This window comes from Carcharhinus amblyrhynchos, chromosome 15, assembly GCF_965287045.1.
Source record: "Carcharhinus amblyrhynchos chromosome 15, sCarAmb.v2.hapA, whole genome shotgun sequence".
NCBI classification, from domain to species: Eukaryota; Metazoa; Chordata; class Chondrichthyes; order Carcharhiniformes; family Carcharhinidae; genus Carcharhinus; species Carcharhinus amblyrhynchos.
In genome coordinates, this window is record NC_137338.1 from 64092671 (window position 1) to 64115470 (window position 22800).

A 22800-nucleotide genomic window follows, 5' to 3' on the forward strand; every position below is an offset into this window, starting at 1 on the left:
AAGTCTTGAAGATGAAAGCCTTCAGCTGAGGACGAACTGACGCTGTTTTTCATACAGAAAGGAAGATTAAGAGATTTGAAAGAAGAGATAATGAGATCTTGATATAGCAGAAAGGGAGGAATAATTCCCACTGGAAGAAAGGTTGGAGAACAAGGGGACCACTCATAACTGGCAAAAGCAGCAATGGTGACAAAGAAAATCTTTATTAGAATCTCAAATGCTCTTCCCAAGTGCATGGTGAAGACAGATTCAATTGTCAATTTCAAAATAATTGGATAATTATCTGAGGAGATAACAATTGAAGGGCTTTGGGGAGAGAAAGTGGAACTTTCTTAAAAGGAAGCTAATGTGGACACATTGAGCTAACTGTCCTCCTTCCCATCAGCCCACTGCCTTGTGCTGTACCCATTCTCTGATTCTGAAGTCAGAGGAATTTGTACAGCACTCTGATCAGACCGCACAGAGTGCTGTGGCTAGTTCTGGTTAATTCACTATAATGGTTACTAAAGATAGTGCACATAACAGCTAAGGGGCTAAACCTCTCATGTCTGATTGGGCTATGAATAAACATTTGGGCTTTATAATCTTAAAAAGGAGGCATCAAGAGGTGACCTTAGAGGTAACAAGATAGTCAAGGGAGGAAAGGTAAATTCAGATTATTATAAAATAAATTACAGTAGGACAAGAAAACATTTTCAAATGAATGACAGGCAAACTTAGGATTACATAAGAACATAAGAAATAGGAGCAGGAGTAGGCCATCTAGCCCTTCGAGCCTGCCCCGCCATTCAATAAGATCATGGCTGATCTGTCGTGGCTCAGTTCCACATTCCCGCCCTCTCCCCATAACCCTTAATCCCCTCTCTTATCAAAAACCCATCAACCCGCGTCTTAAAAATATTTAGCGAGGTAGCCTCCACCACTTCAACGGGCAGAGAATTCCAGAGATTCACCACCCTTTGAGTGAAGAAGTTCCTCCTCAACTCCGTTCTAAACCGCACCCCCCTTTATCTTGAGGCTGTGCCCCCTAGTCCTACTACCCTTTCTGAGCGGGAAGAGTCTCTCCACCTCTATCCTATCCATCCCATTCATCATCTTATACGTCACAATGAGATCTCCCCTCATTCTTCTAAACTCTAACGAGTACAAGCCTAATTTATTCAGCCTCTCCTCATAGCTCAACCCCCTCAACTCTGGCATCAGCCTAGTAAACCTCCTCTGCACTCCCTCCAAGGCCAAAATATCCTTGCGTAAGTACGGCGCCCAAAACTGCACACAGTACTCCAGCTGTGGCCTCACCAATGCCCTATACAGCCGCAGCAAGACCTCCATACTTTTATATTCAATCCCCCTCGCTATGAAGGCCAGCATCCCATTAGCCTTCCTGACCACCTGCTGCACCTGCAAGCTGGGTTTTTGCGACTCATGCACAAGGACCCTGAGGTCCCTCTGCACCATCGCCTGCTGCAGTTTTTCGCCACGTAAGTAATAATCCTTCCTACCATTATTCCTACCAAAGTGGACCACCTCGCACTTGCCAACATTAAATTCCATTTGCCAGTTCCTGGCCCATTTGCCCAGCCTATCTAGATCCTTCTGTAGACTCTCCACACCCTCCGCACAATTTGCCGTTCCACCAATCTTGGTGTCATCAGCAAATTTCGACACCATACACTCGGTTCCCTCCTCCAGATCATCTATATAAATGGTAAATAGGATTGATTTCATGGAGTAAATATCATGCAGTAGAGGAATCAAAGTATGGACTCAGCTTTGAAAAAGGACAAACTCTGGAAACTTCAAGAAACAATTGTATGCTGAAATTGAATCACAGAATTTTTCTGAAAAAAACTAATCCTTCCTCATCCAGAATTGTCTTATTACTTTAATGCCTTTTCCTAAGAGTTTTGAGCTAATGCAAGTATTAGGTGCACATTTGCCGCATCCCTAGAAACCAACTAAAGTGGATTCCAAGTACTCTCTGCATGGAGTTACAAATCATGACACTGAATTATCAATGACAATTTTCTAGTAAGTTAGTTTAGAATGGATTTTGCAACTCTAAAAACCAATAACATTGGAGATGGTCACCCAGAAAGAGCTATGGCAGCTCCATTCTTGGTTCTAGGTGAAGACATCAATTGATGTCAACACTGAATTAAATAAATGAAGTGACCAACAGGACACCACCAACTTATTTTACATACTGACCAAGACAGTGTGAACACAGAAAACAATAATCATAAAATTTTCACGGTAGACAACACAGAAGGCTGGAGACAGCTTTTGTACATAATTCAAATCTCAAGAACTAAAACTGAAATATGAAACAGCCTACAGATCAGAAACAGGAGCAGCCCATTTGGCCCCTCAAGCTTGCTCCTCCATTTAATAATCGGCCTCTCCACCACCATCCTGTCTACCACCAGAACCATTTGATTCCCTTTTCAGTCAATAATCTTATCTACTTCTGCCTTCTCTGAACTGCTGCTAATGTAATTACATTTTTTTTAAATAAGGAAACTAAAAGTGCACACACCACTCCAAAATGTGGTCTCACCAATGCTCTGTACAACTGTAGCAAAATAAAATCTCAAAATACAACTGTTGCCAGTGGAAGAAACTGAGTTGTGTGCCTTCTGGGCTTAGTTGTAAAGCAAGACATAGCAGCAGTACGACAAAATCATTACTGAGAATAACCCTTGGGTCCCCAGTGGGTCTTCCCATTTGCAAGAGATAACTGAATAGTTATTTAGACCATGCAGAGATTTCTTACATCATAAGCGATAAAATCTGCTGAAAAGATAGACTTCAGTGGTCTTAAAGTCACTGAATCACCCCTTTAGCGACAATCATTTAAATATTAAAAATTAAAATCTGAATTGCCGAGCAACGCTACTCAATCTCACAGGAAAGACATACCAGACATTTTGATTCTAACTTGATCAGTATGAAAGCTACACCCCAAAATGTTTAACCTCAAAAAAAGGGGTCAAATTAGCTCAGAATTGTTTACTGAATTATATTTAACCTAAAAATGAACCTATGTCCATGATGTTACAGCATTACCAGAATAAATGAACAGCAATTTTCTCTATTGCTGCTAAAAGCATCAAAATGTTGAAGTGTATTAACTTATATTTACCCCCTGTGCATGCAGATAGTCCATAGTGTTTGTTATGGTGTACAGTACAGCACTGGCTTCGCGTTCAGAGAAAAACTTTTGCCTGAGAATCTTGTCCAGCAATTCTCCCCCTTTCATGAGTTCTGTCACTAGATACACATATTTACCATCATGATAAACCTGCAAAAATGACAGCAAAGTCATGAGATTTATAAGCAATACTGAGCCATTTCCATTTACATAATTAATACTCTTTCCATGCTATTTTTAGTGATCATGTTAGATGTGGAAAAATTGTTTTATTTATTGTTACTAGACAGTACTACAGGGCATTACAGTATTGTAAAATAGCAGGATATATACAACAGTAATCTACAAAATTAAGAGAAAGCAGTGTTACTGAACTTAATGAAAATCTGCACTTACATCTTTCAAAGTGATAATATTGGGATGCTGCCCATATCGAAGTAGGATGTCAATCTCTTCAGAAGGATCTCTCTTGCTTTTATCAATTATCTATAAAAAATTATTGTTGTGTGCAGGAAAACACTGATGTATATATATATATCAACACAAACTGAAAATCAAAACATGGTATTGAAATTATGTAAATGTTTTCTGATTTCTACTTTACCCCTTTAAAGTAATTTCCAGGTTGACTTATACAAAACTGTTTTAGACTCATTTGCTAGAAGTGATATTTGACAGTTACAAAATATAAATTTAAATGGATATAGATACGTAACTCATAAACACTACAATGAAGCTGCAAAGCAACAACATAACTGATGTTTTATTAATTAAAGACAAATTAACAGCACCACTCTACAAATAACTCAACCACATTGCTTGTTGGAATGAGATAATACTTGTCAATTTTAAATATTCTTAAAGGAAGAGGTGTGCAACATCTCCAGTGAGAACATGGAATGAGGTTCCACAGTAATGCAATATTACCTCGCTCTTAAATACTGATTTTCTAGAGATTTTCTTCGTACTACTGTACAGACTCATGTACAATTTTTGACTACTGCCATTGAGTCAAAATGTTGAAATGCCCAACCATCATCATTTAAGGAACACAATCACTACAAGAACCTTCTCAAGGCAATTAGGGACTGTGTATAAATGTTGCCAAACCTTAAAAGAAAAGGAAAATTTAACCCAGAAAATCTTATATGGTGCAGATAAGTAAATCTACTTTATTTTTTCACAGGATGTGACTGTCAATGGCTGGGCCCACATTCCTCTAATTTCCCTGGAGAAGGTGATGGCAAGCCATCTTCCTGAACCCAAAGTGCTGTTAGGAAGGGAGTTCAGGATTTTTACTCAGTGACAGCAAAGGAATAGTGATTAGTTCTGAGTCAGGATGGTATGTGGCTTAGAGGTGAACTTGCAGTGGCATTCCTCCATGCTTCTGCTGTGAAGGATCCTTGATGACTTGCTACAGGACAGCTAAAGCAAGGTTTACTTGAAAGACGCTCTTCAGTCTAGAGTAGCCACTATTACATTCACCCTAAAATGCACAAGAATGTATGCATTCATGTAGGCACATACCTTGACAGCATAATCCATGTTAGTAGATTTGTTCACACATCGTTTGCAGATGGAGTAAGAACCTACACCAATATCCTCTTTCAGGTCATAATTGTCTAAAAACTGAATACTGGTTCTGTGTAGCTGCAAAAGAAGTCATCAAAATAACAAATGCTGATTTTTGAATCATAAAGTAAAACTGTCTTGGAGATTTAGAACAGTTAACTTTAATAATCAGTTGGAAATACAACTCAATCATAACAGTATGCTTAATCTATTTAGCCTATCACCTTCCACACATTCTGCTCCACTGTCTCTGTACTTACCAGTTCATAAAATCCCTACAGTGCAGGAGGAGGCCATTTAGCCCATCAAGTCTGCACTGACCATAATTTCACTCAGGCCTTATTCCCATAGGCCCTCATATTTACCCAGCTAATCCCCTTGGCACAAGGGTTAATTTAGCACGGCCAGTCAACCTAACCCACACAATTTTGGACTGTGGGAGGAAATCGGAGCACCCAGAGGAAACCCATGTGGACATGGGGAGAATGTGCAGATTCCACAGTGACCTAAAGCCGGAATTGAACCTGGGTTGCTGGCGTTGAGGCAGCAGTGCTGATCACTGCACCAGTTTCCTTTTCTTACTTCTAACCGCTTTCAAAGAACTAAATATTCTACACATGTGGGTTGCTGGAGGAGCAAATGAAAAAAAAAAATCATGGGTGAAGAGGATTGAAACAGTCCAGAGAACACAGTGACAGGAGTAGGTCAACCAGTTCCTCAAACCCATTCAGCCATTTGATTTGTCATGACCAATCTGAATCTCAACTCCATCTGCCAATGTTAGCTCCATACAACCCTTAAATAACAAAACTTTAATCAATTTCAGTGCTGAAAATTTCAATTGACCTAACCTCAACAAGGTTTTTGGGTAGGGCAAGAGTTTTAGGTTTCCACGACCCTTTCCTGGCATTATGACTGAATAATTTTATTATGCCTTTCAAATTGTACTTGGATGAAGCAGCAGGTCAGACAGGAACATATGTTATGACTGACTAATCAGATTGTCAGGATTATCTTGATAATGAGTTTTACAAAAGCTTAACCATCAGGAATAGGCCTGGAGATTACCAGATAATACAGTGACACTGTTTACATAGCATCTGGTTGCTCGCTCAAGATCTGAGTAAGACTCAGGAGTGTTCACTATTCAGCAGCTGGTGAACACCACCCACAGCAACAAATCATCACAAGCCTGTTGGCATGGCCCATGGATAGATAATCATCTTACACTGCAATGAAGTTGATTAAAAGCATTTCAATGAGCACCATGAAAGGCAGAAATTATGATGCAGATTGTCCTTGATCATGCATCTGAAGCACTGCCAACAAAAACTTACATTTAGCATTAAGTGAGCCACATATACCAGACAGGAAACTATAGGTTAATTGAAGCTGTCTAGTTTAATAGACAATGCAAGAGACATTTGATTATCAAAGTTTTTATTTTACTGTTTGGTGAGATGAATGGATTTTTAAAATGTTTATTATTTAAACACATTCAAGTCTGTGCGCATCACCACCACTCCATTAACATTTCATCCACTCTCCTCAAGATATAAACTCATGTCAGGAAAGAAGGGTTAACATGCTCTATATATCTGGCGTGTGAGGAGGGATACAAAAGGATCAGAGGAAAAGGACAAACGGACCATTTACAAGAGTTGGATTTTGATGAGTTAAGAGAATGGAACATGTCAAGGGAATGGAACACATGAGGACAAAAGAGAGACGGATTGGAATATGAGTGCAGAAGTATGTTATAACTTATGATGGTGGAGGTGAAATGGGACCTTTGAGTACAGAGTGAATCAAACTGGTGGGAGGAGAGAAATGTTCCTTCTAAGGTGTATGCATGTGGCTACATTGTAATCTGGAATGTACTGCACATTGAATAGAGGGGTCATTCACAACTTGATGAAATTTAAGTGACTTTTTTTTAAAGTTCTCTCAGAATGTAGACTGGTTGGGTCAGCATTAAATGTCCATGCCTAATTGTCGTCGAGGTGGTGATGGTGAACTGCCTTCTTGAACTGCTGCAGGGAAAGGAACTCCAGGATTTTTACCCAGTCAGCATGAAGGAAGGTGCTGTAGTTCCAAATAGGAATGGCATGCGGCTTGGAGGGGAACTTGCATGTGGTGGTGTTCCCATGCATTTGCAGCCCATTTCCTATTAGATGGTAGAGTCATGAGTTTGGAAGGTATTGTTGAAGTAGTTTCGGTGATTTGCTGTAATGCATTTTGTAGATGGCACACACTGCTCCAACTGTGCATCAGTGGTGGAGGGAGTGGACATTAAAGGTGTTGGGTGCTGTGCCAATTAGATGGGCTGCTTTCTCCTGGATATTGGAGCTGCACACATCCAGGCAAGGGATTTTAAAATATAAAGTGCCCATGGACAAGAAAGTATGCTAAAAGGGTTTTGTAACCCACCCATTACAAAGAATGTATGAAGGATTTAAAGGAGAGAATAATTACATTGATAAATATCCTGCACAGCAGAATATACAGTTGGTCAGTACATTTTATTCAAATTGGAAACCTATCAAGTTTAATGGCATTAGGTAAATGGCAGATCATAACTCGCCAAGATTACAGCCTGCAGCCACTTGAAAGTTAAATAACTGTGTAAAGTACTTCCAGGGACGTGACATGGTGATATAAAAAATGTATTGTACTATTACAATATTAACAAATGCAGCTTCCCTGATTTTAGAAACTGGTGTTTTTTAGTAGATAGTTACGCACAGTGGGGCTCAGGCAAAATTTGCTTTCAATGTCCAGTATCTGGATTTATTTAGTCAAACCATGGAAGTGAATTGAAATCCATCCTCATGGCTTTTTGCCTTCCAGGCTTCCTGTGCTCTCATGATCACCATTAATGATGGAAGAATCAATCCATCAGATTGTGACTCAGGTTATAAAAACAGATTAAATGGTCAATAGATAAGTGAACAGACGGCACAGGGCAGATTTATAACAGCTATATATTCTCTGATTAACCTTAATGGTTAACTACTAAGACAACAGAAAGTTTCTTTCAGCCTCATCTTTCTCTGATGGTTTCAAAGTAACTACCTTTCTTTTCAAAGGAAAGAAATATTTTTAAAAATTTCCATTTGTCATTTAGAAGTGCCAAATACAAGGTCCTGCCAAAGAAACATACATACAAATTTACTTGGCTACCCAATCAGACATGGTGTTTATATCCTGCAGCCAACATGCAGGATCATCTGTGACTGAACTGGATTTTGTCTCTGTTTGCTCCATGGCACAGTGAAACAATAACAAAGTACATGATTAAAACAAAGAATTTCACTTCTATCACAAAATGATCAAAAGAATTTGATTTGGAAAGGATGCAAGACTGGGCAGAGAAGCGGCAGATGGACTTCAACCTGGATAAGTGTGTGGTGGTTCATTTTGGCAGGTTAAATGGGATGAAGGAATATAAGTTTAAGGATAAGGCTCTTAGCAATGTGGAAGATCAGAAGGATCTTGGGGTCCAGGTTCATAAGGACTCTCAAATCGACTTCGCAGGTGGAGGACGTGATTAAGTAGGTGTATGGTGTACTGGCCCTTCATCAATCGAGGAACTGAGTTTAGGAGTCGGGAGATAATGCTGCAGCTGTATAACACCCTGGTCAGACCCCACTTGAACTACTGTGCTCAGTTCTGGTTGCCTCGTTACAGGAAGGATGTGGAAACCATTGAAAGGGTGCAGAAGAGATTTACAAGGATGTTGCCTGGATTGGGTGGCATGCCTTATGAGGATAGGTTGAGAGAGCTTGGTCTTTTCTCCTTACAGAGATGAAGGGTGAGGGGTGCATAAGATGTTGAGAGGTATTGATCGAGTGGATTCTCAGAGGCTTTTTCCAGGGCTGAAATGGCTGCCACCAGCGGTCACAGGTTTAGGGTGCTGGGGAGTAGGTACAGAGGAGATGTCAAGGGTAGGTTTTTCACTCAGAGGGTGGTGGGTGCATGGAAATCGGCTGCCGGCAGTGGTGGTAGAGGCGGACTTGATCTTTTAAGAGGCTTCTGGATGAGTACATGGGACTTAGTAGGATTGAGGGTTATAGGTAAGCCTAGTAGGTAGAGATATGTTTGGGGCAACTTGTGGACCGAAGAGCCTGTTTGTGTAATTTTTCTATGTTCTAATTTGATTTAGATATTTATGGTCTCACTTGCCACATTCAAGCAAACGTAACTGCAACTTAATGTGGCCGAAAAGAATCAGGAAATAGCTTTGAATGAACCATGGTTGAAAAATTTAATTAAACATTTATTGACTTGTCTTTTACCTGTACAACTGGATGTGCAGCAGTTTGCATGGGCTGATGTTCTTCCTCTGAGGTAATGGCCACAAAACTGAATCCACGAAAGAGCTGATGAGCATTAGCACTGGGTGGAATACCAGGGGAATCTAAATAATATTATAATCAACAATAAATGATATGTGGGGCATTTTCACATAAATGCTACTAAAATTGAATTCAAATCAAAACAGCACATGCTGCAGCAATTTATATCACAGACTGAGTGATCTTCGAGAGGTGTGGATCTTCAATTGGAGGAATTGGTCACCCATCGCTGGTTGATGATCACTCCTGCACCCACTAATTTATATCCTCCAATACCACATGCAAATCAAAACAGCTATAGGTCAAACAGTAACAGCAAGTTTTGCATGCAGTATTAACTGTGATGCACTATTGTTTAGAAGCACAAGCTGAACTGATAACCAAACATTACTAATGATTATATACTGAAGATTTGCAATGAATTTTCAATATAGTTACCTTTTGGCGTTTTTGCTGTAAACTCCGGATCAAAATAGAAAGTATCTTCTGGTCTACCAATTGCAGGTTTGAAAGGTGGTTGTATTTCCCTTCGGCACAATTTCTGAAATAAGCAATAGGTTTATGTGGACATGTCAATGTGAACAGTGGCTAGCATTTTTGCACAAGAATGGAACTAAAAACAAAGTTGGATTAAGGGTTTGAAAATGCCTCCTCATTAAATTTTTCTATTACAGAATATAAAAAAGCAAATACTAGGAACTTACTTTGAATATCAGAAAACTTCAAAGCAATTCTGTAAATGGCCTTGGAAGATTATTTCAAAAAAAATATAGTTGCTTACACAAAATATTTCATTTTACATTAGAAAACAAGAAAATTCATGTCTTAAAATCCAAGAAATGTGACTTAAAAAACTGTGAAAATAATACTTACATTCCAATCAATGGTGGAAAAGAAAGAATGTCTTTTAATTTCTTCAACTCCATCTGGACCAGCTCCTGGCAATGTAATAAAGATCTGCAATTTATTTGTGATCTTTCTCCCCACCAACTCTCAAACACCACTTCCCTCTATACAACTCAATTCTGTTACAGTGGAAGACTTTCATTGGAAAAGTTAAATGGAGGGAGAAAGGAAGAAATTTCTATTATCTCCCTTCCTCACCTACGCAGCCATCATGAGATAGCTCTTAATTAATGAAATAACTAACTTTCAAGCCATTCTTGCTGAGTATCACAGATGCTCAATAGAACATATAACTGACCATTAAAGGTGGCAATATAGAAGAATTTAACATTGAGCCACTGGTAAACAGATTATTGCCAGGCAATAATCTGATTAATTTAAATTTCTGATCATAAATTAGCTATATCAAATCAGGCTGGATGCTTAAAAACAAGACTTCTATTCTCAACATTTAACATCAGAGATTTAAAAAAACAAAAACCTACAAAATAGGATAAGGCCATTCAGCTAGTCGCCCCAGTGTTGGCTTTCTGAAAAAACAATCATGCTTAGTGTTTACACCCCTCCATTACGCTGGTAACCCTGTGCAGGATCCACACAAAATTATTTATAGAATCCACAGCTTTTTCATGTAAATCATTTTGATGAAAGAGTTAATAATGAGAAACTGTCTCCACTGGCTCAAGGATGGGTAACCAAAACAGACAAATGCAAGATGATCGACAAAAAAGTCAGGGAGAGAAGAATTTCAATTTGCAGTGAGTGTTATGATCTAGAATGCACTGCCTGGGAAGATGGTGGAAGCAGATTTCAAGAGTAACTTATAAAAAGAGGATTGGATTTCCACTTGGAAGAAAGTTTTGCAGCACAACGTTGAAAGGAGTGGAGGATTGGTAGTAACTCAAGCAGACAACCTGCATGGACAAAAACAGTCAAATTGCTACTTTCTCTATCACATAATTCTATGAAACTCTTTTTTAAGAAAAAGAACTTTTCACCTGAAATCTTAATCTGAACTATCCATATTGTGACCACTGTGCAACAGTATGGCTTTACATCATTTGAGGAAATAGTAGCATGGAAAAATAACAAGATGTCTTAGACTGACTGCACAATATTGAATTATCATACAGTAATAGTGTAAATACCTAGCCTGTTTCCAGGGTTGCGTTTGAAAAGCATTCGCAATAGGCTTTGGGAATCAGGGCTTAAAAACTGTGGCATTCCTAATTTTGCCCTGAAATAATAAATACAAACAATAAAAATCTTGACAATAAAACATTAAGAACAACTTAATTTGCATTAAAAATTACAGCAATTATTTATTACTTACTTCAGTATCATCGTCATAGTGTCCTTTCTGTCCTTCCCTTGAAAGGGCAAGGTGCCTGTAAGCATCTCAAACTAAAGAGACAAAACACAGCAAAAATTTACTTGAGCACTGTTTTTGAAGAAACTAGAATTAAAGCTGCTATATTCCAGAAATGTAGCATAACTTGAAACAAGAAATAAGAGGACCATAGAACCCATTAAGCCTGCTCTATCATTCAGCATGGTTGTCTGATCTGGGGGCTTCAACTCCTTTTTCCTGCCCGCTGCCCTTAATTCCCTGAGACACCAAAAATCTGTCATACCTCATATTAAATATATTCAATGATGGTAGCATCCACAACTCTGGGTTAGAGAATCCAAAAACGAGTGAAGGAACGTTTCCTCCTCCCAGCCCTAAATGATCAGCCCCTTAGGCTGAGACCATGACCCCCTCCCAATTTCTGGATTCCTCAGCCAGGGGAAACAATGCCACAACATCTACCAGATTGCAAGCCCCTTCATAATTGTGAATGTTTCAATGTGGTCATCTCATTCTTATAAATTCCACAGAATATAAGCCAAAATTTACTCACCACATCATGATACAGCCCTCTCATCCCAGCGATCAATCTAGTGAACCTGCACTGTACCACCCTCAATACAAGTATGTCCTTCCTTGGAGACCAAACTGCACACAGTATTCCAGAATGGTCTCATTTACATAACTGTAGCAAGACTTCTTTATGGTTGTGCTCCAATCCCCTTGCAATGGAGGCAACTTGTTATGCCATTTGCCTTCCTAATTATTGACTAACTTCACACTAACTTTGAATTCTTTGTACAAGCACATCCAAGGCTCTTGAATCAATTTGCAAATTTTCTGCCTTTTAATATTCTGCTTTTCTACTGAAGTGATTAACCTCACAGTCAGTCACATTGTATTCCATTTGCCACCTTGTTACCCACTCACTTATCCTTTCTAATATCTCATTGCAATTTGCATCCTTCTGCACTGTATGAATTCAATGATTTAAAAAAATATGCAAGGCCCCAGCACTGATCCTTATAGCACTCCACTAGTCACAGCCTGCCAACTTGAATATGCCCCATTTATCCTTCTTTCTGTTAACTAATCTTAGTTGATGTGCTGATATGTCACTCCTAACTCCGAGTCCTTACATTGCCTATTTACTTTCTGAAACCCAGGTGTACCACCTCATCTAGTAACCCTATGAGTTGCATCCTAAAAAAAACTAGTAAATTTATCAAATAGGATTTCCTTTTTGTAAATATTTTGACTTGTTCTAATTATAATATGCTTTTCTCAGGGCATTGTTAAGACTTTCTTAACAATAGATTCTGACACTTTCCCAATGACAGGCTAACTGGCTTGTAGTTTCCCATTTTCTTTCTCCTTTCTTTCCTAAATAGCAATGCTACATTTGCTAACTTTCACGTTAGAAATTACAGCTTATAAAACCATTTACAGTGAGTAATACCTCAAAGAGGGAAGTACTGCAATCAAGGGAGACTGGAACATTTAAGTGGAGAGCTCAAGTAGTCTTGGGATAGACAGGTTAAAACACTGTCAGTACCCAATGGAATCTTCAATATGCCAAAGTGTAGCAACACGTGTCAGCTATCAACCATTTAAACCTGTTCTGTCTTTCTATTACAACACTGCTGAACTGTATCAACTCCATTCCACATCCCCATTACCCTTAAAAACCTCTCAAATTTCCAACTGTCCATGCCTCAATTTTTTGGGGAAAATTGTTTTAGGTTTCCACAAACCTGCTGTGAAAGATTTCACACCATCACTCAGGAAAGGTCTAGCTTCTGTTCTGGGTGCAATCTCCAAAGGAATAGTTTCTCTTTATCTACATTTAATCCTCTTTAATAAATCAAGTGGTTCACCCATTAATTTTTTACACTCAAAGGAATTACAAGTCTAGTTTATGCACCATGTCCTCAAAATTTAACTCTAAGCCCCAGTATCATTCCGGTGAACCTGAGCTCAACCACACTTAATGGGGTGCCATAAACGAATGCTATCCTCAAGATGTGATCAAACCAGTGTTTTATACAACTATATCATGTACGATTTTAAAATTCTAGCAAAGGTTAAGGCGCTAAACAAACCAACTAAAACTTAGGCATAAAATGTAAAAAAAGAATGACAGACAAACTTTTGGACAGAAAGGAAAGGAACTAATTGGAGAATATTTGCCCAGAAAATAAGCTTAAATTTTGAGTACTTCTTGGAACTGTAAATCAGCTCAAAGAAAATCAAGTGAAACAATGAAGTGAAACAAAATATATTCCATATTTGAGAGAAAACAACAGTGAATAATTTACAGGAATTTATTTCCTTACAGAAAATAAAGTCTAAATGGGGATACGTTAAAAAAAAGCTTACCATGAGAACTCCAAACGACCACCAGTCAGCACTCTGAGTGTGACCCCTTCGGTTGACTACCTCTGGCGCCATGTACTCCACTGTACCACAGAACGAATAGGCTTTCTTCTCATGATCGATGGACTCTTTGCTCAATCCAAAATCTATTTTTAAAATAGATTTGAAAATTCATGCTCAGACAATGCTGGTACAATTGCTTTATGACAATTATTTGATGCTCAATGAATTTGTAAAGTATAGCCAAAAGAGGAGGCTTAAAATTGGGGAAAGTATCAGAAACCTGATTGAGGGGAGAAAAGACCAGAATGGTTTTGCAATCATTTACACCCACAATAAGTTTATGGATGATAAGAGCTCTGTTCATAAGTAAACAAACATTCCAGAGGGAGTTGCAAGGAGGCACCTTGATAGCTGATTTGCTGGCAGAATCTACAGGATCAATACTGAGAGGATAGTGTTTGATGAGGAGATTGGCAATAATACCACCCAACAGGCATGCTGAACAGGAGATTCTGCAATAGAACAGGATGAAGCAGTCAGAGCTGCTTTTGTAAGGACTCAGTGACCAATGCCTTGATGGGTTCTCGAGTACGCAGAGAGATATAGGAGAAGCTGTTGTCTTATCCAATAGACAGTCAGACCTGAGATGATAGCAAGAGAGAAGGAATGTCAAACAGTGCTGAAGAAGTGAGATAGGGATACTATCCTATGTATATGCAATAGACATTGTAGCAATAAATAGGGGTAGAGGAGACAATCACAGGAATCCAGACAGCTCACATGGTGGCGTAAAGTTGAAGTCAGTGGGGTAGAATTGAGGATCAATAAGCTGTTCATATTCGGAGACAGGTTTAGCAAGTGACTGCAGTCCAGTTGCTATTTAAAGGTAGAGCATCAGAGGACACACTGATGAAACGATATCCACAGAATGAAGGTCCAAGTGTGCGGCACAGGTTAAGGGGTAGGGGGAAAATGGCAACGTTGAAAATCCGTCCAGGATTGCAAAGCAAAAAAAAATGCTCTTTTTGGTCCCAGGAGAGCGATTTGCTAGCCAGAAACCGAATTGTAGTTGACATTGAAAATTCAGCAGGCCAATCACAATCTTAGCTGGGAAAGTTTTGGGATTTACGCAACCAAGCAGCAAACCAGAGGCTCAACAGTTGAATTATATTATTGCAGTCCAATGCAGAAACCGTGTCTTGATGTTCAGGAAGCTGAATTTAAGAGAAAGCTTGTAGTCATGAAGGCAAAGAGAAGGCATGGTCAAGGAATGGGCAATGGTAATTTAAACTGGAAGCTTATTCACGATTAGAGCTAACATTCACTCGCTCAAGGACCCGTGAAATTTCAATAATGAAAGGGGTGGTGGAGGGATGGGGGGTGCGGGGGAATGCTTAGGATGTCAGATGGCCAGGGATACTGATGTGAGAGGGCAGCAAAGCAAAACTGGTAGAAGATCAGAGGACACACTGATGGAGGGATCGCCATGGAATGATGGTCCAGATGTGCAGCATAAGTTGAGGGGCAGGGGAAAATGGTGGATTTGGAAGTCACCTCAGGATCTCAAAGCAGAAGAAAAATGTACTTTTGGTCCCACAAGAGCAGCAAAGCAAAACTGCTAAAACCGACATTAAATGAATTTACCCACCTGTCAATTTAATATGACCTTCTTCATCCAGCAAAATACTGAAATACAACGATTAAAATTCAATAAGTTAGCAATTCTGACAAGTTAGATTTCTATAAGAGCCATAGGGGAAACAAATTTTAATTTTTATAATGTATTTTGGTCAGCGCTATATTTACAAGTGCTCAGTGGTTCAACCCAGATTGAACAACTCACTTTTCTGGTTTCAGATCTCTGTAGATAATTCCCAGACTGTGTAGATGATCTAAAGCAAGTGCCAACTCTGCAAGGTAAAACTTCACATCCTCTTCAGTGAACATGACCTTGAGGAGATAATTTGCGTTGCACATTAAAATAGATTCATATAGCCCAAACCGTTTGATACTATGCAAAATTCAAGTATAAAAAACATGGAAATGTTTGGGACAAAAACCTTTAGCTTATTAAGGATTTATCTAAGTTTTGCTATAATTAACTTCACTCACTAAAAAATGACAACTTGTTAAACAACAGATTTATTTCCAACTGCAGATATCAAAGTAATTGTGCAGAAACAAACAGGCAATCAGAACCAAAGCCCTTAAATGTCTTAAAGAGCTGGAGACAAAAGTGCGAAGTAGGCCATAATTGGAAAAGCTGAGGGCTAAAGGTCTGAGGGTTTGCAAACGGAGGAATGAGTGCCAGCAGAAAATATTAAAATTCATGAGAAACTTTGCAACAGAAGGTAAACAGAGACAGAAATTAGTATTTTCTTCGGACGTGGGATTGCTGGAAAGGACACATTAAACATTCTTAGTTATCAAACAATACTTTTACTGGCGCTCTCAGGATTAACACACAATTTGGACTAAAGACAATTATAGGCCAGATTGGGAAGAGATAGCAGGGTCTCCTGCACTTTCCATCAGAGTACTTGGAGGAACACGTTTAAACCCCACTACACAGTGAAACGTAGAGGATCATTTACTGGCAAGCGGCCAAGTTGGATTAAGCAAATTACATGAGAGAAGCTCATTAATGGAGTAGGCAATTGCGCTACACATTGCGGAATTTTCACGGTACCTTCTTGTCTCTCAAAACCAACTTATCTTTTGATCAGTGAGGACAGAGGGAAGAACAAGGAAGAAATATTGGAAATATAGCCCTAACTGGACTTTGAGCAGTAAAGCAGAGAAAGGAAGGTACTTGTGCATTTAGGTTTTGCAGGATAAGTTGATCTGAGGCATGGAACTGTTGACAACCTGCTAACAGTTACACCATACAAAAGCAGCTCGTTTGTCTCTTAAATATATGAACGTATGAAAATGTCAGACAAAGAAAAAAAAGCTGGGTAAAATTACCTGTCCCATATTGATTTAATGTGTTATGCATCAGTGCAGCAGTGCACACCCCTCCACCCTCCCGATTACTGTTGCAGAGTGGCAGCAGTGTGCCCCCCACCCCAACAGAACAGCCTGCCCCTGGTGTGTCCCCACCCCCTTGACAGTGCCTAGTTTTGGTAGTGTCAAAGTGAATATTTCAGACTGGGATTGGTGCTGGAATGCCTTACTGTCATAGACAGTGAATCGTACGCTCCACTTCAACTTTCTCAGCAAGGTAGCCTAAAAGACAGTTTGCCCTAAAAATGCTAGTATTTTGGGCAGTGCCAGGGTGTCCCAGCAGGCCTCAAATGACCTCTGGTTCTACCAACAAGGCCATCATGTCTGGTCCCCGTTGACCGGGGAACCATACTTGATCCCTGCCAGAGAGAACCTTCCCTGGCAAGGCCTCAGAGGCAAACAATTCCGAACAATTCCGTCCCAGGTTCGCTAATTACATTAAAATTAGAATGAAAATACATTTAAAATAATATGTATCGGCACTGGATATCTGGTGCAATAAGATTGCGAGAAGTGAGAAATCAGGCGTGAACCTGATTTGTCAGCTCTCTCATACTGGTTCACCCACCTATCAGCTGGCAATGGTAAGATCACCCTCAACATGTTTCACAGCATAATATACACATTATCCTTTTGATCAGTTTCTACTCCATATACAATTATTTTGTATTAAAATACACTGCACATCGAAGTTCCTTACCTCTTTGGATAGCCGCGTAAACAAGTCTCCTCCCCTGAGAAAATCCAATAGAAGGTAAAGTTTCCCTTCAGTCTGAAAAGCTTTAAAAAGAGAGTTACTTATGGGCATGAATTAAAGGAGACATCAATAAAAATTATTTTGATAATAAACTAGAATAGGTTCAGAGTACTTCATATAATAATTTGGGTGGCATGGTGTCAGTGGTTAGCACTGCTGCCTCAATGCCAGGACTCAGATTTGATTCCTGGCTTGGGTCAGTGTGGAGTTTGCACATTCTTCCCATGTCTGCATGGGTTTCCTCCCACAGTCCAAAGATATGCAGGTTAGGTGGATTGGCTATGTTAAATTGCCCCTTAGTGTCAGCAGGATTAGCTAGGGTAAACGCATGGGGTTGTGGGGACAGGATCTGGGTGGGGCTTTGATCGGTGCAGATTTGACGGGCCAAATGGCCTCCTTATTCTATTCTATGAATTTTCACACTCTTTAGTTACCACTTGTGAACAAGTCACACCTCAGTCTGGGTCTCATTTTAAGTTTCACCACAACAGATAGTAATTGTAAACCCGCAGAATAAGCTTGAAGTTTAGAATAATTCAGTTTTGCAAACCTGCCAGATGCCATTTCTTGTATGCTTTTTGTTTTTATCAAGTTAGCTTACAGTCACATCTTTATTGTTCCTACCCTCAATATTTTCTCAGATTCAATATCACTTGTCATTCCAATAAACATCCCCTACTATTCAGAGTACATTTTTGTGCCCATTATCTAGGTGAATCATGACACCTAGGAATAGTATCAGAGAATCCTTGGACTGTACATCAATTACTAGAATGAGTCATAGTACTTCAGCATTTCCTTCTCTTCATAGGGTAATATACACCACCAGAACAAGGCTCTGTCTAAACCAACGCTGTTGGCAAGTGAACAGTCATACACCACTATTTCTCTTCAGTTCTTCAAATAAAGATGCTACTCTTTATTGTTATACAATATACCAGCAACACCAACAGGGCTCCATGAACTGACAGCTTACTTTGTATTGAACCCCATTTTCTGTTTGTTGACTTCAACTAATGGCCAATTTGCAACTTAGTGTGAGCAACTTTACCCCGAGAGTTTAAAATAGAAACTTTAATAAAACAAAAACAAAACTGGTCTGGCACCTCTGCTTGCCAACACAATCTTATACACAAAGCTTTTCTGTTAATTGGAAAGCAGGCCATCCACTTGTTGGGCTCCATTATAAATCATGTGATGCACTTACTCACAACCCAATGTAGATGGCAATATTTCAAGTTTAAAGACACATCCATTTTGAACAAGATACTTGCTCAGTCTGAAACAGTTAATCGATTTCTAACAAGCAACAAGTTCAGTTTCTGCACAGACATGTATGAATATACCATTTCCACCTCCAGCTCTTTGTAAAAAGGACATGCATTTTTAAAGCTCCTTTCACAATCTCAGAATGTCCCAACACACTTTACTATTAATTGCGTACTAAGGTGCATCATTATAGCCATTCAGGAAACAAAGCTGCAAGATTTCACCAAAAATAGCCTGAATTTTGTAGCCAACAGCAAACAAATGATAGCCACCATTCTTTAGATACATTATTAAAATGTATTTAGTGCAATGTAGTAAAAGGCATTTAGTGAGGGATATGAATAAAATCATATTTTACATTTTATGACAATGAGCTGTAAAGAAAAATCTGGGAAGATGATCAATGGTATAGTTACAGAGGTAAGCTTTAAAGAGCATCTTAAGAGGAGAGAGAACCAAGAGAGGCAGTGGTTTAGGAAATGAATTTCCAGAATTTAGGGCCTCAGCAGCCTAAGCAGAGTCAACAACGGTTAAAGTGATTAAACACAGTAAGAAGTCTCACAACAACAGGTTAAAGTCCATCAGGTTTATTTGGTAGCACAAGCCACTAGTTTCCAAAGCTCTGCTCCTTCATCAGGTAAGTGGGATTAAACAAAGTGATTAAAATCAGGGACGCACAAGAGGCCAGAATTGGAGAAGCACAAAGATCTCAAAGGGGTGTAGAACTGAAGGACAATTTGGGCAAGAAAGGCTTCAGGGGCAGGGGAGCTTTGCAACAGATGGAATTTTAAAATTGAAGTGTCATTGAACAGCGATTCAACAGAAGTAAGCAAGCATGGGATGCAAACAAATGAGACTTGGAACGAGGCAGCAAAGTTTTGGATGAGCACAAGTTTACGTAAAGTAGAAGGTAAGAAACCAACCGGGAGAAAACTGGAATACTCAAGGCTAAATATAACAAAGGCATGGATAAGAGTTCCAATTACACAAATGAGTTAAGGGAGCATTAGAGTTCAATGCGGGTGGTGAGGGATTGGAATGCCCTGCCTGCTGCAGTTGTAAATGCGTCTAGTTTGGGGGCGTTTAAGAGATCTCTGGATAGGTTTATGGACGAAAAGGGATTGGTATAGGCTAGTGGGTCATTGTTTTTGTAACTGGTCGGCGCAACATCGTGGGCCGAAGGGCCTGTTCTGCGCTGTAATGTTCTATGTTCTATGTTCTATGACATTACAGGTGGAAGTAGACCATCTTGGTATTGGTGCAGATGCATGGTGGGAACTAGAGGTCAACAAGAAAAGGACCAAAAATGCTCAACTTAAAAATTACAGGGAATGGAGCATGTGCGTGTAGACCGTCGGCAAAGGCTTCAGTGTTTTCAATTTTTAGTTGGAGGAAACTTATGCTCATCCAAGATATGTCGTGTAACAACTCAGACAGTTCAAGAAGATGGTGGAGGAGATAGAGCTGACCGTTTTCTGTACAGTAAGAAGTCTCACAACACCAAGTTAAAGTTCAACCAATTTATTTCAATTTAAACTCACAAGCTTTCGGGGTTTGCCCCTTCGTCAGGTGAATGGAGTGTTCTGGCCTCAGACAGAGCATATAACAGCACACGCAGTTTACAGATTATTCATTAGAATATGAGTGGAAAGAGCTCTTTCCACTCTTCTATTGTCTGCATCTTTAAGACTTGAATCGCAGGTGAGTTGTAAAGACTCGCATTCTAATGAGTAATCTGTAAACTGTGTGCTGTTTATATGCTCTGTCTGAGGCCAGAACACTCCATTCACCTGATGAAGGGGCAAACCCCGAAAGCTTGTGAGTTTACAATGAAATATTGGTTGGACTTTAACTTGGTGTTGAGACTTCTTACTGTGTTTACCCCAGTCCAATGCCAGCATCTCCACATGTTGTCTGCATATGCAAGGAACCTGACATGCTTACAGACGATATCACCAATGTAGACGGGAAACAGAAGGGAGCGAAGAATAGATCTTTGGAGAACTCAAGAGGTAAGAGCAAGAATGGGATGAGAAGGTACTGTAGACAATTTTCTGGTTACAAGTAAATAGATAAGAAACCAAATTAGGGGCGTTCCACCAGCTACGTCCATCTGAGATGACATAAGGGGTCACAATATACCACCTCAACTGAAGATAGCACCTCCAACAAAGCAGCAGTCCCTCAGTGCTGAAGTCCCAAGATAGGACATGAAATCACAATTTTCTGAATAAAAGGCAAGAATGCTATCAACGAAGCCATAGCTAATATTTCAGACTAACAGACCAAGATGTGTCAAACAATAGCAATTGAAACAAGCACACACACCACCTCCATATATTCCAAAAGCTCTTGCTCTAAAGATGTCACACATAAATGATTCCTATGGACCTACCAACATATTTTCTGGCTCACTTGTTTTACTTTTGAGCTTCTGGGGATTCCCTTAAATGTTTGTATAAGGATGTGCATATTATGATGTTTTCCTCTTTTAATCCACAGGTGCTTCGGTCCACCTTGTTGTCCAACAAGGGGCGTACACGCGATGGGTCGTACGAGGGCTGCTCTTGGATGTTTCGAGAGTAGCCTAGTGCTTCATGTCGTTAGTGTACGCTTAAACTGGACCAGATGCTGGGCAACATGACAGTTCAGTGACTATCACTGTTTGCTGTGCAGTGGCATGGATTTGGGCCAGTGTCTGTGTGAGTTTGCGCATTCTCCCTGTGCTTGCATGGGTTTTCTTCAGGTGCCCCGGTTTCCTCCCACACCCCAAAGATGTGCTCTTTGGCTGACTGGTGTAATAAATTGTCCCTAAATTAGTTTTCTCTCAATGTGGAATGCCGTAAGCATAGACAAGGGTCATGGATGGAGAGGGGACTCGATTTTAAAATGGTGGCACGGGCTTGTTGGGCCGAAGGGCCTGTTTCCTGTGCAGTGTTGTTCTTTGTATAACTGCTACACAAATCAATAATGAATTGACTCATCAATATCTACAAAGATTATTGCAATTTATATTTGATCTCTCTACAATGATTTCTTTAGAAAAAACTCACCATAGTGTAACTTGACGATGAATGGATGATTCACTTCAACTAATATGTCCCGTTCCATTTTAGTTCGAACTCGGTCTCTTACTGGAATGAAAGGTAAAATAAACATGCTCACAAACGCATTTATAAAATTTGTAAAGTTGGCGGTAACACGAAACATACACGTCAAACAACTACTGATATCACTAAATAGGAGAAATGGTGGCAGGTGAAGAGAAAGAATTTTGCTCCCTTGCATGAAAAGTGTTTCCCGATTTCATTCCTCCTTTTGGTATTTCAATGTCAAAATCATACTATCTTGTTCTTTACTCACCAGCAGTGGAAATAACTTATCAACTCAATTGAATCATTTTAACATTTTAAACAACTGGATCAGAACACTGCATAATCTTCTACGTGCAGCCACGGTTAAGGCTTCTTACTTTATGTAGAAACTGCAGATTATGTGAAGTGGAAGTATGAGACAAGGAAAGATCATGGAGTCTCTATATTAACATGTCTTACAAAATTGAGCATAAACAGAAATTTGCCTGATGGTGCAGAAACTGTCCTGAACTGCTGAGTGGCAAGATGCTTGAAGTACTTGAACAATCCAATAGCTTGGAGTGAGTATACCCACAGCTAATATTTGAGGTATTTAATTTAATGATGGATTACTGGACATTTAAATTACTCATGTGAACTTGCAACAATACATAGCATAAATTCCAGAATTTAATAAATGACAAATTTATTCAAAACGATCAAGAGTTCTGCTATATCATAACTAGCGTCAGATTTCATAATCGTGTTGGTCACACAACTCAAGAGTTTGCATAACTCAATCCCAACTAAACCAAACTGTAGCCTATTTATTAATGACCCACTGAGCAGATTACTCGTCCTTAATCTAAACTCATGGAGTCACTGAAAGTAGGAAGGAGTCACTCTGACATACATGCTGGCTTTTTGAAAGATCGAAGTGTAGAGCATTCTACCAGTCTAACTCCCTTTTAAAA

At 39.5% G+C, this 22800-nt stretch overlaps 1 protein-coding gene across 7 annotated transcripts in view; it reads right to left on the bottom strand.

Moving 5' to 3' along the window:
* rps6ka3a (ribosomal protein S6 kinase a, polypeptide 3a) overlaps positions 1-22800 on the bottom strand; it is a 110608-nt gene that overhangs the window by 25557 nt on the left and 62251 nt on the right. For all 7 annotated transcript variants that reach the window (XM_080204076.1, XM_080204078.1, XM_080204075.1 and 4 more), the window contains 13 exons: positions 21806-21886; positions 17427-17506; positions 15564-15670; positions 15369-15406; positions 13721-13863; positions 11324-11394; positions 11139-11227; positions 9958-10022; positions 9523-9625; positions 9025-9146; positions 4682-4804; positions 3551-3640; positions 3146-3304 (listed from right to left, as the gene is read on the bottom strand). In XM_080204076.1, coding sequence (XP_080060202.1) covers positions 3146-3304; positions 3551-3640; positions 4682-4804; positions 9025-9146; positions 9523-9625; positions 9958-10022; positions 11139-11227; positions 11324-11394; positions 13721-13863; positions 15369-15406; positions 15564-15670; positions 17427-17506; positions 21806-21886 — 1271 coding nt within the window. The remainder of the gene's footprint in view (positions 1-3145; positions 3305-3550; positions 3641-4681; positions 4805-9024; positions 9147-9522; positions 9626-9957; positions 10023-11138; positions 11228-11323; positions 11395-13720; positions 13864-15368; positions 15407-15563; positions 15671-17426; positions 17507-21805; positions 21887-22800) is intronic.